The sequence below is a fragment of the Trachymyrmex cornetzi genome, unplaced genomic scaffold (genome assembly GCF_001594075.2).
Source record: "Trachymyrmex cornetzi isolate Tcor2-1 unplaced genomic scaffold, Tcor1.1 scaffold16, whole genome shotgun sequence".
NCBI lineage: Eukaryota > Metazoa > Arthropoda > Insecta > Hymenoptera > Formicidae > Trachymyrmex > Trachymyrmex cornetzi.
In genome coordinates, this window is record NW_017296201.1 from 6,144,723 (window position 1) to 6,161,310 (window position 16,588).

The 16,588-nt window shown below is 37.4% G+C and overlaps 1 protein-coding gene across 1 annotated transcript; it reads left to right on the plus strand.

Moving 5' to 3' along the window:
* The first annotated feature begins 3,771 nt into the window (after positions 1 to 3,771).
* Positions 3,772 to 16,526, plus strand: LOC108758685 (A disintegrin and metalloproteinase with thrombospondin motifs 7). Its single transcript, XM_018503752.1, has 18 exons — positions 3,772 to 3,909; positions 4,233 to 4,608; positions 7,024 to 7,189; positions 7,467 to 7,771; positions 8,103 to 8,227; positions 8,303 to 8,449; positions 8,710 to 8,856; positions 9,310 to 9,457; positions 10,198 to 10,293; positions 10,848 to 11,057; positions 11,594 to 11,830; positions 12,807 to 12,930; positions 13,017 to 13,143; positions 13,314 to 13,434; positions 13,832 to 13,975; positions 14,073 to 14,191; positions 15,092 to 15,261; positions 15,922 to 16,526. Exons 1-18 carry the CDS (start codon positions 3,809 to 3,811, stop codon positions 16,524 to 16,526), a joined length of 3,468 nt encoding a protein of 1,155 aa, XP_018359254.1. The 5' UTR covers positions 3,772 to 3,808.
* The last annotated feature ends 62 nt before the right edge of the window (positions 16,527 to 16,588 follow it).

The window sequence follows — 16,588 nt, forward strand, 5'->3', positions numbered from 1 at the left end:
CTCTCTTTTTCACTCAACGAGCCCCTTATGCAAAATCCGCGAGTTACGATCGTAAATAACGGTGAGACGGCTTCTCTCCTCCCATGCGCGCGTCCGTTTATCGTCGACCGTTTAACGTCGCTAATACGTGGTTCACGCTTGCGAAACGAATAACTGGCCGTTGGACATGCTGATGTGCGTTTTCCGTCCTGCCATCACCGGTGACCGGCGACGACGCGACGTCGCGTCGATGGGGCCGGTCTCGGGGCACCGCCTCGGGGCGCCTCCGTTGTGCGCACACCGTCATCCCTAGAGCCCCAGCAATTTAGCACATTCTTTTTCCCCCGGCGCTTGCAGGTAGATCCTTAATTATCCAACCGGCCAACGACCGGTTGTCATCGACAGCCAGAGTGATGAACGCGAAAAGACCACCCGTAGCTTCCCATCCACGCCTTTCATTTGCGGATGGGTATATCCGCAGGGTTGACACAGCTAAACGTTGACGGAGGCGAGTGAAAGAGGGAGAGGGATACTACACTATATATTTACATATCGGAGCTCGGTGCATGGCTCTTAGAGTGTAAGCAACGATAAGATAGGTATATGCATATAACACATAATAACGAAAAATAGAAAATATAAAGAGACATGGCCGTAATGGCTAGAAATGGATACAAAACCCTAACATTACGATACTTATATATAGCCTTGTACAATGTAAATCTTCTTATAGGTACATCGTATCGGGAACCCCTAATGTAAAGAATAAATTATAGATGTGGATCCTAATGAGAGCTCATCGTGCTGCACTTTGGAATGAAAAAAACGATGCTGCTTTAACGTGAGTAACGTGTTCATTTTGCAAGCGACCGTTGTATTCTACGGACCGGTTGGTCCAACGAATTTTTAGCGTCCACGTTAATGGATCCTACCGATTGTAGGGATATCAACCCGTAATTTATTCATTGTCCTCAATGGAAAGCCATAGTGATAGTTGATCGATGGCGTCGCTGATTCGAGCTGGCTAGCCGCGTTGTTTAATTTATTCATCGAACTCTCTCTCTTTGGCCTGGAAATTTATGATATTATTATGTTTTATATGCAAAGTCATCAATTACCTATGCACCATTCTTGCCAGTTCTCGCGCAGGTAAAGAAGCAGCGTCCGTGGAAGCGTTCTGATTTACTGGCTTCAGGCTTAACGGATAACAAAGCATCGATTGTTCTTGCTTGCTTGATGCAGCCAAAAAATAAACTAAGATTAAACTATCAGACCTGTCTCGAAGGCCGATTCTGTCCATATTTGGCCCGATTCGGACATAGTCGTATGCAGACTTGCACATACACATCCGTTATACGAGCTGAGAAGTAACATATGGTCTTTATGGTATTTGCTGTTTATTTTTGAAGCTATTAAGACCCTACTAATTGTTTTTTATCGAAAAATTGTAATATTTATTATAATACTAATATTTTAATTCTAAATTTTGATAATTTTTTAATTTCAAAATTATTCTTTTACGAGAAAATATAATATTAAGATCACTATACTGAGATACCTACAATAATATATATGTATAATATTAGGAAATATAATATCTACCATTTTTTTAGTATTTACATTAAATAACATTGTTTTTAATGTAAGTTTGATGATAAAAATTTTTGTAGAGCAAGTGCGATTGCAAGTGTTTCACTTATTATTATCAGTCTGTTGACGATAAGAAAAACTTTTATTCACTGTCTGAATATCCTTTGCTATTGGAATGATAGGACATATAACAATTAATAATGTTTCTATAACTAAGTTTTTCATTTGGATGTTTGATATTAACAGTTTAATTTAATAATTGAGTCTTTTATTTTATTTAATTAATGCATATTATAATAGTGTATATAATTTGTGTATAATAATTAATAACGTGTACATACAGTTTGTTATAGATATATAATTAATAATGTATATAGTTTGTTAATTTGTAATGATTCTAGGGAATATATTAAATAACAATTTACAAAAGTTCGTTCCGTTTATTTAATAGCTCGTTGTCTACGTTTTCGAAAGACTTAGTAATTAAATAAATTTGCAAGTATTGTAATGCTATGTAAAGATTTTTTATTTTTTGGAGCATCGCTGTAGCCCATGTAACATTCTACATTATAGAATTGACTTTTGACTAAATCTACGAATACGATTATATTAATAAAGGATTTATATAATTAAAGGTTACAATGTTACAATAATCATAATATATGTGGTTTGAACTATTCATAATTTCATTAGTTTGACCATTTCGACGATTTAAATATGTATGTACACTGATCAGGATGACCTATTATTATAAGGTCGATATTTTGATACAGATTTATTAGCAAAAATAGCCTAAGTGGACTTATTAGCTCTTCTTTTTATTTACTTATTTTTTAAATTTTATTCTTAGGAACCTTGCCTCTTTTTTAATTAAAATTTATTCATTATCTTTTTGTTTTACGATCCACTAAAGGCACCATAAAGTCGTCTTTTGACATCCATTTTTTTTTATCATTGGCGTTAAACCAAGTGCAACAAGTGTATGCAAAATGCCGTTATTGCAAAGCTAAGCGTAAAATTGGATGAATGCCTTCGTCGATAATGCGAATGATAATATTCACGTGCTGTAGTACGTGGCTCTTAACTCTTAAACGTGGTTCACCCTTCTGTAAAATCTAAATGTCGTACTGAATCGTTCGCACGAATTTTTAGGTTTCAATTCGTCTGTTACGCTTTTCTCCGTTCCGTTTTCCAATAACGCAGTCATGTACGAGAGAGTTCGCTGAATAAGGCCTGGATGAACGACATAACGAGCATGCAGTATCGAATATCGTAATACTATAAAATTGAGGATCGTTTTCTCAATACCCGATCGAAAAATGACTTTGTAACGAACGAAATTTGCACGCCACTAAAAACTTAATTTTTGTATTAGTCTTTTTCTGTCTTCATCAATTCCGTATCTACATAAAAATATGAAATTTGAATAATATCAATTTGAGCATAATATTTATAAATTAAGATTCTCTTGATGAATTGTGTTATTCAGTGTTATTCATAATGATAACGAGAAATTCATTTCAATATTTGTTGGAATATATTCAATAATATTTTTTATTACTCTATATATTGTGCTGAGATTTACTTGCACATTTCAGCCAATGGGCATTTAGAGAAATCAATCAAAATCAATCAAAAAATATCTGTCATTATAATTTAGATTACACGAATCAGTATGAATCAGGAATATAGAGCGCTCTATATTTCTGATTCACACTGATTCGTGCAATGTAAATTATAATATATTTTTTTGTTGATTTTTTGAGAGAGAGATTGATTTCTCTCAAATCTACTTTAATTAAAATTAATATCTAGATCAGTATCTCTTTTTCCTTCTCTCTCTCTCTCTCTCTCTCTCTCTCTCTCTCTTTCCTCTCTTTCTTCTTTCTCTCTCTCTCTATTTTATTTTTCTCTTGCATATAGAAGCTCGTGAATTACTTTATTGTAGTTACATACACGATACAATCACAAAATATTTTATCACAAAATATGAAATATGTATGAATATATTAATATACATGCATGTACATGCATATTCACAACCGTGCTATTGCATTTTAATTGGGTTATTAATGTCATTAGTCAGATCGATGCGTAAATAAAGCGCTTGCATTTCCGGTCACTGTATACGCGATATAACCGGATATGCTCGCGCGAAACAACTTCGCTCCTTCGCTGTTCATCGACATCCGGCAACTTCAGGCACGTATTGAAGCTGATTTAGTACTCGCCAGTCATAATGATCATATTCCTGGCACTTCTGACGCTTTTCGCCGCGACTATTGATGGCGGTCTGCTCGAAAAATACACCAACGCGCCCGGAAACGTATATCACGGTAGGTAAGTGCATTTGCATTTCATAATCGCTGTCAATTTCTTGCCATGGCGAAATCTCTACTAAACTGATGTTCTCATTGGATCTCACAAAATGACAATTATGACGAAAGACAAGCTAAGGGCTATTTAACAATCTTTCAAATTTAGAAGGGATGCGCAATCGTAAAAAATTGAAAAGTTTACAAAGTGCCGTTTTATTTACAACCTCAAGTAGCACGGCAGCGCTTACAAAGCGCTAAAAATGTGCTTTTTAACGCTTTGTTAGCATTGTGTGCTATTTGGGACGTCATCGTTACGTAATTAGTCCTTTTAAACGAACGATCCAGGTTTACCCGAGACATCCATGGGCCAGAGTTGTTGGTACCGAAGCGAGTGCTAGCAGATGGTAGCTTCAGCACGTATTCTCTACCGAATTTCTATAACCGCCGTGAGATCAGCGAGCGCGGTAAGCGATCCCTTGGGTCGACCGATAAACTGCACCTGGTGCTACCCTTCAACCAGATCGATCACCATGTGGAGCTCAGCCCGTACCATGAATTCATCTCGCCCGACATGGTGGTGGAGACACGGGGCGCCGGTATTAGCACTAATCTCAACGAGGGCTTGAAATTCAAAAAGGCGTCCGATCAGCAGTGTCACTATCGCGGTATTGTTCGGGGCCATGCCAATTCCAGAGTGGCTCTGTCTTTGTGTGACGGTGTGGTTAGTATAATATAATACAACTTTCTTGATGTTAACGAAACTAAAAAAAGAATCTCGGACACGCTTATGCCTTGTCGCAATAAATTACGTCTTTTAAGGTACAGATGTCCTTTGATTAAGGATTTATGAATTGCGTCTTAATTAGTTTGTATGGAAAAGAAAATTCACTTTGTACAATTTTAGAGTGAAAATTTCACTTTAAATAGTGAAATCATTCTTATGATTGAAAATTGAGCCTCTGTTTTTCGATACTGGCTCATATTTCATTTTTTCGAGTGAGATTTCATGCCAAAGAATTATAGAGCGTGTGATACTTGTTACGTATCGCAGAGATACTATATTAATTAATTGTTTACGCGTTCAAAGATAAATTAATTAATATGATTGCGTGATTTGATGATTTTATTTGTCTCTTCATGAAAATTAATTAATTCAGCCAGATTGAATGTCGATTGATGTAACATTCGATAGCGTCGGATTTTAATCTTTGCTTGCAATCCGCATGGCTCGTTATTAATTTTGATGAGAGAGTTGCGAGCTAGAGAGATGGAACAGAATTTCGAAGTGGCTACGAGTGTGGTTGGTGCATATAATGCGTTCCATGGATTCCTTCGGGAGATTAACGTTAACGAAGCAAGAGAAGACTCGCGAGCGCAGTCGGGCGAATATTGTAGAAAGGTTGTGCTGGAACATTCCCTAAATCCCGTCGAAATTCGATGCGAATGTTATGTGACATTTTTCATGACGATATTCTCTGACATTTTACGTTCACCAAGCTCGACGCAATAATATTAGGTAGAATGCAGTTTGAATATTCAAAAGCTTGTGATGTGATTGCCATTTGTAATAAAGCATCCTGATAGATGATGCTAAAAGTTATTTTATAACATATATTTTCAGATCGCTAAATATCTATATAGAGATAAATGATGCTATTTTAGCTGATCTAGATTTATATCCTGATATGATTCATATCGCTTGCAAATTTCATTTATTTTTACTAAACTTAGAATTGCCATTTTCTCCATCGCACATTTCAGTGTCTGCGATCATCGCGAAAATAGAAATAAATCGATAATCGCGTACAATCGATGACATTGCAGGGCAATGCGCATCGATTTACATGCAAATGAATTTATCAACATGCACGTTTCTAAGTGCGTAATAAAAGAGTCGATTCTGGGTGAACTACGAGCGCGCAGTGAAACATAACGTGTGTCATGCAGCGGTATTTAATCGCGGTGCTATAGTGACGCAATATTCATTGATACGCTGCACTTCGACCACTTGCATATCGTCCGTTCGATTAGGTGACTTTTTCCGAAAAATAAAATGGACGATAGTAAGAATCGCGTCACAGCTGTGAGCATGCTGTCGATACTTTCGTAAAGCATATCTTTTTTTATTCAACTACAGCTCGATTGTACCGGCATTAGGAAAAATTGAGTTTTTCGATTACATCGCGTACGAGTTCGATATTTGGGTTGAATACACGATGCCAATAGTTATACTCTTACGGTGCGATACCCTCAATAGCCTCGAAAGTAGTTTTCTGTCGCGATTCGTTATTTTCAGCTCGTTATTTGTAAAGCGAACGATTACGTGTGCAGATAAAGTGCAAGCTACGCGAAACGGATGGAATTCCTGGTTGATTTTATTAAACGTACAGTTGCAACGCATGCCGAGAGCGCGATTATCATCTATGATATTCCGCCGGTCACGCGAATTTGCGGCGAAATGAATCGACGAACGACATTCGCGTCCGTAACAGGCGACCTGTTAAATACAGGGTTTCTACGTAAACGTTTCTAAGGCCTAGTTTCACAAAACTCACGGTTAACTCTTAACCGAGGTTCAACTTGTTCATTATCTCTTTCCAATTTTAGAATTGGAAAGAGATGAGAAACAAGTTGAACCTCGGTTAAGAGTTAACAGTGAGTTGTGAAACTGGGTCTAAATGATGGAACGGCGCGAATCGATTTAAATGTCACATGGAATGTGACGTGTTTGGCCTTTTCCAATATGATGTCTACTCAAATATCATCCAGTCTTAGTTTCTACATTACATTACATTGATATATAACATATTTATATCATACTGAAGATATCTCTCGATAAGAAGATACGCTGCTCCAGTCTGGCATAAGTTGAAATATTGAAACTAGTAATCAACTAGATAGAATTTTTACAGAATTCTACTACTCATAAATCTTAACGTTGTATAATGAGAAAGAAATTTACGATATATTTGACATACTTAATTTCATACGCCAATCGTAAAACGTTGATCTTTAACATGCGAGATCAAAATTTCGCAACGTAGCGACTTTACGTCAGCCAACTGATATGTCATGCGTAAAAATGAATGTCGATATTTTATTTCATATTATTATCGTTAATACCTCTCGCGCTCAGGCTGGCTACGTGCAAACTAATCACGGACGGTATTTCATCGAGCCAGTGTATCAGGCGGAACCCGAGCCCGATGGCCAACACATTCACGTGGCTTACAAACGAGATGCACCGCACGAAAAGAAAGGGCAAACTGATACCGTATCGAAAAGACATTGCGGAACCAGCGGTTAGTACCTCCTCAAACATTTTATAATATATTCTTATCTTCCCTTCTTCTTGAAAGTAATTTCGAGTGAAGTTAGGAAATTGAACGAAGCTAGGAATTGCCTGGCATATCCCATCATTTATTACTTTAACATTTCACTTTAACTCGAGACGATGTAGTTCCCAGCCTGTGTCGCGGACATTTATTATATACCGTAACGCGAGAGGATTTCGCATAGTTACGCGCAAGTGACAAATAATGGCGCGTAGTTTGTGGAAGCTCATTCTCGCTTTAACAGACAACTGGGAGTCAGCGTGGGCGGAGCAGCTGGCTAAAAGGCAGATGCAGCTAATGGAAAATAATTCTCTTGGCGCGAAGCACAATACCACAGCATCAACGGGAACGCACAGTATACATCGTTACATCGAAATTGGATTAATTGCCGATCGAAGATTTCTTGATTTCCACAATAACACTGATTACGAGCAATATCTCTTGACGATTATAAACATGGTCTCTGACTTTTATCACGACAGATCAGTGGGGAATCAAATAGACGTCGTCTTAGTACGTGTGATATATTTGGAGAAAGAAAAAGAAGAGGTATGCGTGCGTCGTGTGATCATAAGATAAAGAAAATAAAATATATTCAATCAGAAAAGAACAAAGTTTGCAGTTACCAACAGCAAACCATTGTTAGCTTATTTATCCGAGATGAACAAATTATTTAAATTATAATTATTTAAACTTATCTAAACAAACTATTTAAACTGATATATATTATAGATTTTTAAATAATTTTAGGTATTTAAACAATATTACAGATATTAAATAGTACAATTGTTTCAAAGCAATAGCTTCTACTAATTGGATCAAAGTCAATATTTACGTACAATATTAATATTCCATTTATCGAATCTCGATATCCTCGTAGATAGATTTACTCATCAGTCCAGCTGCTGAGAATACGTTGGAGAGTTTCGCCAAGTGGGCAGAGAAGATGAATCCAAAGGATGACACACATCCCAATCATTACGATATCGCGGTATTGGTTACCAGGTAATGCCAGGTAATTTTCCTGAATATCGACCTAATCGTCGTACACGTCGTATTGCTACTCGCATGTATCCTCAGGTATGACATTTGCTCGGAGGAAACCAATTGCGACCTAATGGGTCTGGCTCATGTCGCTGCGGCCTGCGACTCGACGAAGGCTGCTTGCATTAATGAAGACAGTGGACTTCTGCTTGGCATCGTGATTGCCCACGAAGTTGGTCACGTGTACTGTCCATGCATCTCAATCATAATTATAATGAATACGTTTGAAGTGCAGTCTTTAAGAAACAATAAGAATTTTATATTCTTAGAAAGGAGAAATAATGTTAAAAAATTAGCTTTTTTTTAAACGTTCTTATATCACCACTTTATGCAATTATCGCAATAGTACAATCAGAGATGCAAAATTTCAATGCTTCATGTTTTAAGAAGAAATCCTTTAAACAATGGCTATTCTGATTTATTTCGAAAATGCTGTTTTATAGAATGGGTTGTTCTCATGATGAGCCCGAGACTAGCGGATGTCCGTCGAAGGATATGGATGATAGCTACTTTATTATGTCCCCTATCGTCTTTTTATATACCATCCGATGGTCGAGCTGCAGCAGGAAATTTATAACAGCTTTTCTTGAGTAAACTGAGTTGCATAAGTAATGACGGTGGATAAATAATGGCCTTTTTTAATTGTATATGATGCAATGATGGACGACTTTAAGTAAATTTATAACACGTTTAACACATTCTGTGAAAATATTATTTCAGTATTTGTAATTACATTTGTTTGATCAATATTATCTCTCTCTCTCTCTCTTGAACATTTCTATATTTATCATAAATTGTGTGTGCATTAATTATTTCACAAATTATTACCAAACTCCAGTAAAATTAAATAGTACTACAATTTATTTAATAAACTTACAGTGACATAATATAGTTTACTTTTTACTCAAGAATTCTATTTTGTTTATTGATAATATTATTGGAAATATCTTGTAAAAAAAATGGCCATTCTTTTATACTTAATATTGAAATATTTAATTTGTTTGACTGAACTTACTTTTTAATAAAATTTATTTGTAAATAAGGAGCGGACTGGGAGAATGTTTAAATGATAATCCAAGAAATCCCCCAGAGAAACTAAAATATCCTAACATGTTGCCGGGTGCAATGTACGACGCTGCCTTTCAATGTGACATGCAGTTCCCTGGCTCGAAAGTGTGCCCACAACCTCAAGTAAAGTTTTGATAAACTTCGCGTGCGACCTTAATTGCATTTTAATGTTTTCGATTCAATTATCGTGAATCGCAAATTGCTGTTTAGTGAAATTCAATGTTGTTCTCGTTAATTATAGATAATTCTACTATTATGTACCAATTATCCACATTCCATTTGCATTTTATCTATCACTCGCTCGTCATCGGAAATGAAATAACTTTTACGCATCACTCGTTATATTTACTCAGACAAAATATATTCGGTTACGCTGATCGCTTTGACGGAATATTCATTCTCTAAATAAATTTTGCGGCGAAATTACGCGTTCGCCATGTAACATCTGTTTCTGTCGGTACCAAATTTTAGAGTCGTAGTGTTTATAAAGCCCATTCTACAATTGCGTAGTTGTAAGTGGTTGTAGTTGTAAGAGTTGACCAAATATTCTCAAGGAGAATGTTCGGTTGTTATTAAACAATTACGATACGAATTTGGACTGATAAGAATAAGTCTAATTAAATAAGAGAGAGAAATTCTATATTCGGTCAAAGAGCGGATTTTAGTACTTAGTGTGTGATTAGTAATTTCTTATGATTACAACCACTTGCTACTACGCTATCATAGAATGTGCAATTATAGAATGGGCTTAAACGATAGTTGTTACGTGCCGTAAGAAATCGCGTTTTCTCGCTCTATTCTTTTAGACTAATCGATTAATCTGATTAGCCTGAGATCTCTTTGCGACCGAGTGTATATTTCAGGCGAGCGGCTGCGAGAATCTGTGGTGCTTGACCAACACAAGTTGCTACTCCCTGGGGACGCCGAAGGCTGATGGTACGAAGTGCGGTGAGAACAAGGTGCGCGCAGCTTAGGTAGAACCTGTTCCTCCAGCAAAATATATTCCCGGCGCGGATTATTTAGCAACCGCTTAGCGTCGTTGTTTATGCATCCGCAGATATTACCGACGTAAATAATATGTCGCTGCGAGGTGACATCAATTATCAAACGATCGCGTACGCAAATGGCTTTCGACGCGATCGAAAGCCATTTACGAGGCGCGATTCGTGTCCCGGAACGCCGCCGGAAACGTAGCGGAATAAAAGGGCGTTTCTCCATCTCCCTTCCTCTCTTTGCGAGCGGAGAGATTTATTAAACGACGCGCCTTCTCCTCGCCACGTCGCTTCTCGCGGATGTAGATTTCGTCGCCTTCGGCGCACTCGCGAGCGGCGGACGTAGATTTAATCGCGCCGGGGAAATAAATTGAAGTGTCAGGAAACTTCGCGCGACTCTCCGCGCTGGAAATTGGTATTCGCGTGAAGCACGAGGCGGAGAGTAGCCCGCGAGACATATTGCATTCTTCTAACCCGCGGGACAAAGATAATACAAAGAGCGCATTTGCACACGAATCTAGTGGTGCATCCACAAAAAGTGCGTGGACATGGGCACTCGGCCGGCCGCGGTGCACGGCGGATGGGGTGAATGGGGTCCCATGGGTCCCTGCAGCAGGACCTGCGGCGGTGGTCTTAAGTACTCCGAGAGGGAATGCGACCGACCGGTACCGGCAAACCGCGGCAGATACTGCATCGGCGAGAGAAGAAGGCTTTTCACCTGCAACACCACGGTAAATTGCATCTATCTATCTTCCTCGCGCACCATCGTCTCCCTCGCAAGTTTCAGTAAATCGATCCCCGCTTCATCGCGATACTATAGACGTTAAACACGCGATTCCTCCTGCGATGGCTATTTCGATGTTTTCAAGCTGCAAGCCGAATCGTACATTCCAAGCCACATACCGGGGATGGTCGTGTCTCTGTTTTACTTTCATCATTACATTGGAGGTGGCTACAAATATTAGGTTGTCATGCTTACGGGATTTTTAAGTTTTCCAGTGAGATACCGTTTCATTACGACATAGTGACGCGAGTGGTACAATACAACTGTCACAAATTCAGTTCGAAAGGGAGACGAAAAGAGAAAGAGAGAGAGAGAGAGAGAGACTATCATTGCCGCGAGCATCTCCGTGACGGGGCTCGGCGAAACGTTTTAATTCTTTTTGGTCGTACGACGATTCTCTACGCTGTCGCAATTCTCCCGTATACCATCCCGCATGGAATTCCGTCGCACATTCGCTGTAACGTTCCGCGTTAAATTGCGCAGCCTTGCGACCCGACAAAACCGCCGTACCGTGCAGTACAGTGCTCGGAACACGACAACGAGGAGATTCTGACGGACGGGCTTCATCAATGGAAGCCATACATGGACCCGAAATTAGAACCCTGCGCGCTTTACTGCATCAACGAGAAACAAACCTATGTGAAGATCTCGCCGACGGCGAATGATTCAACACCCTGCAAGGCTGGAACAAACTACATGTGCATCTCCGGAACGTGCAGGGTGTGAAATTGTAACTTTTTGAAATGGAACCGCCTTGCTGAGAAATCTCTATTATTCATGCTAGGATCGCCATGTTGATTCGATAAAATTCACCAACTAAAAACTTTCCCAGTATTTCTCATATATATATTCAGTTTGTCCTTTTTAAAGATATCTATATTTATTATGTATGCATATAATTTGCAAATATTACAAGTTAAAAAAGTCCTATTGTTTTTCGGATTTTTTATGTATTCAAATTTTATTGATTCTTTTAGAAATGTCTTCAAACTCGAAATTCTTACTTAATTGGAATTATCCTGGATATTATATGTTCATTGTAAAGTACAAATGCGTATACCAATAATAATAGTACATGCAGTAAATATCCACGTTTCTATAATACCTTTAGCTTTATTTTAGTGAAATTGAATTTAGTAACAGAATTCTTGATATTTATGGACATTTGTAATTACTTTAATGGTTAGCATTAGCTATCTACCATTGAATAACGGTGTAAATATTTATTGAAATTATAATTCAAATAATAGACGACGCGACAATAAAATTTATAGTCGAATTAACATTTTATTAAAGGCAGTATTTCCTATCTTTTTTACGAATACCTTTTGCGAATACTTTTATTACGAATTTTTAACTCTCTGCTGGTAACCTGGAATTTTATCTTTTCCGTCAGCAATAGGGATCTTTGAGAAACAAAGCAAATTTTTTTATTTTATTTCAGATTATATAAAAATGTGAAACAATTCTGCTATACTGTTAAAGCTTTAACAACGAATTTTTATCATTATAGAGGCTGGATTGTATTTTACTTATTTTCACAGATTTAAATTTATCTACCAGAATTCATAATCAAAATATCGATGGTGCTTTAAAAGACGCCGTGCCATCGGAGAGTTAAAGAAATTTACGCGTATGGCATTTATGATTCTTACCATGTCAAATGTTACTATGATACATGTTTTTCGTACTGTAGAGAGTTGGATGCGATTGGATGATAGACTCGTACGCAATCGAAGATAAATGTGGCATATGTAAAGGCGATGGAACCAAGTGCAGTCCGGTGGTGGGCGAATTTATTGAAACAGCGTCAGAGAGCGGTAAAAATTTAGTGATTGTGTTCACAGCTTGTCAAATGGAATCGCGCAGTTTCTTCCCGTGATTTATCGCTGCTTTTTCTTTGCAGCGTATGTGAAGATCGTGACAATTCCGAAGGGAGCTCGAAGCGTGCAGATTTCCGAGAGAAAACCCAGCGAGAACATGCTGGCCGTGAAACTCGAAAAAGATAAAACATACTGCATCAATGGAGACAAGTGAGCTTCTGTAACTCTACTCGTTCCCTTTCTGTACTTTCTTCCATCTTTAATTTATAACACCCATAACGCACGTAAATGTCTTGGGAAAAATACATATGCTTTTCGTAACGATGATAAAGCGCGTAACGTGTTTTTATAACGTTCTTTTTATGATGTCGTTCGCGTAGTCGTGAGTTTAAAAGCGGAGATTACGAGTGTGCTGGAACGATGATTATCTACACGCATCCGGAGCCGGACAAGGAAGTAGTGGAAATGAAAGGCCCGATATCCGAAGATATCGAGATACAAGTAAACCATGTCTATTTTCCAACGTTTATCTCGATATGATATCATACGTATGACGTAATTACTAGTTTTGCACGATATACATGTTTCACCGTATAAAAATTCAGTACCACGAACATATCTTTATTCTTTAGCTTTTGTAAGACTATATATTTATTTCTTGTAAATTACTTTTCACAAAATCGTTGTAAATATTTTACTTTCATGATCTTTAATTGCAATGTGAATTGTGATAATGAAATGTATCTATATAATTCTCAAATTATGGATTAAAAGTGTCTTTCAATAATTGTCATTTAATTAAAGTTCCGAAATCTTTTGCGTATACTATATTATATCAATAAAATGCTAGAAAATATTCAAAGTATATCACGTAATTTTTGTCTTCCCAATCTTTTAGTATGCATTCTTCAATCCTCGAGATAATCCTGGAATAGATTACAAATATTACGTGAGAGCAACGAATACATCATACATGCCCAAGTACATGTGGGACTTCATCGAGTGGTCAGAATGCAGCGCTAAGTGCGACGGTGGCACAATGGTAATTTATGTGACAACGTTACACATACACGCGGATACCTAATGCGACCGCGAGTACGACTGCTTTTATGCGAAGGACGTGTCATCGATTTGCGTAGATATCTGAGGCGTCCTGCATAGAAGAACAGGGCGGGCGAGTGACACCGAACTTCTGCGACGGTATACCGCGTCCGGAAGCAAAGAGCCGCATCTGCAATCAGGTCCCTTGTCCCGCAAAGTAAGTCACAAGTTTCAGTATGTCTGCAAGTTCCACATGACAGTGAATATAGACAATATGAATCGTTAAAATAATTTTGTAATAAGATAATTCGTTGAATGGAGCAGTATTTTTAAATTAATAATAAGATAAAACGTATTTTATGAAATAAAATAACAGTAACATAATAAAATATATTGTATAGAATATTTTATAGAAATATTTTATAGAAAAAAGATATTCAATATTTTATAGAAAATTCAATATTTTATAGAAAAAAGATAAATACGTAGTTATATTACAGCATAATGTAAAATTCGAGATTTTTCGGATTAATGCTTTTTTATTTCTAGTAGCTAGATTTCGTAGCAACAAAAAATACATTGAGAAAAAAATGTAAATTTTAATAAATATTTGCTTGTGAATAGTAGCTGAATATTTACTAAATGTAATTATATATTTATTTCGTACAAGAATCATTGATTTAATTATTATTTTTTTATTTAGAGAGTAAATATTTATTTACCTTTTAAGTAAATGTTAAGTTAGTACTATGAAATAAATATTTATATTGAAATTTAATACATTTCTTCTCAGTGTAATAACAGAAAAATTTTTTGTATTCCTTAATAGCAAAAAAATATAATTAATGTTCCAACAACAACAGTTCAAATAATATCCACGACGCGACGTTGAGATAAAAATCTGAACGCTATTGGCTTCCGCTCCATCGATCTTAGTTCCTTCTATAACGATGACGTAGTACTACGCACCTATGCCCGCATACGTTTGCCGATAAATAAGATGTTAACTCAGCGTCGCATAAACAACGATCTAGCGTTTTGTGCGCACATTAGCGTCCGCTCGACGAATCTAATGTAAAGCAAATAAATCCATGTCCGTCGCCGGTCGTATGTGTAGATGGAGAGTGAGTCAATGGAGTAAATGCAGTTCTTGCGACGGGAAAAAGGGTATGAGACATCGCAAGGTTCAATGCGTAAGGCCAGGTGCCAGGCCTGGGGAAGATGATGTGCAAGCAAATCTAGACGCGTGCAAAGGTCGTGTACCGAGGCAGAAAGAAGAATGTATAGGTACTATCGTGACCTTTCGCATTCTTAACATTTTTTATGTAGTATGACTTTACGGAAAGAATGATTTTGCTGAAGTATCGAAAATTTAGCTAGATATAAATCCAAAAATAATTTTGTTTTCATTAAAATAATTAAATTTCAAGCGTGATGAGCAATGCTGCAAAAAGTTTTAACATTCTAGCAACCAGCTTGAACTGGTTATAGAATATGTAAACAGAATTATTTTGATCATATTAATTATTTTGATAATTTAACAAAGCTATTTCCAGATTTGTATCTAGCTAAATTTTTAGATACTTTATTGGGATTCTTTATATAATTCTTAATGATAATATCGATATCGCTATATTATCGTTACGCAGGTATTATGTTACCGTTACGCAGATATTATATATGGTAAAAAAGCTGCGCCATAACGACCCAAGCAGAACAACAAATCATTATGATATCAAAATGATGTCAAAATGATCATTAAAAGTCATTTTTCAATCATTTACGATTTATTTTAATGTCATTTATCGTGACTTGTTATTCTGCTTGGGCATATAACGATACCAACACTATCATTAAGAATTACAAAATCCCAGTGCAACAAAACCGTTCTTTTTGTGTTGAAAAATTCAAGACAATAATTCCGTCGAGAAAATGTATTCGTATCAGGTACAAGACCCTGCAGAATAATGTGTCCTAAGAAAACACGACGGTCCGATGAGCAAGAGTTTATTGATGAGAAAGAGAAAGAGAGCTTGTCACCAGGTGATCAACGGAGAATGATCGACAGATTCGTCGATCTTGGTCTAGCTCGTTACTTGGAGAAGTCCCGCGACAAGTTGCGCGATGACGATAGACTCGAAGATAGGAGCACTGCTCGAAACTTCCGACAGGTCCTTTACGATTCGGCGATGACAAACGAGGACAAGCGTAAGCGCACCTGTGACGCGGAAGAGAGATTCACTACGCCGAAGCCGGGATCTATCATTTTGGATTCAGTACCCATCGAGAACGTTGTACTGATGCAGGCGCCGTACATGGACGAGTCTCTTCAGGCTAATCTGTCGGACAAGGCATTCCAAGAAGCCGGCGATCTCGTCGGTGTTGGTATCGACACGAGCAAGAAGAAGGTGTACAAGGGTGCTCAAGCGCTTAAACTTATCCAACAGTTAGCCCATCATAATCGGACAGCGAGTCCGCGCGCTGTTTCTGTTACTGCGAATGAAGCTCTCAATTTATCTCAGTCCGTCGAGAACACGGAAAAAAAGCGTTGAGCAAAAAAGAAATTAAACGTTGCGATAAATGTACGTTATCTTCTCGTATGTATTCGTCGTCC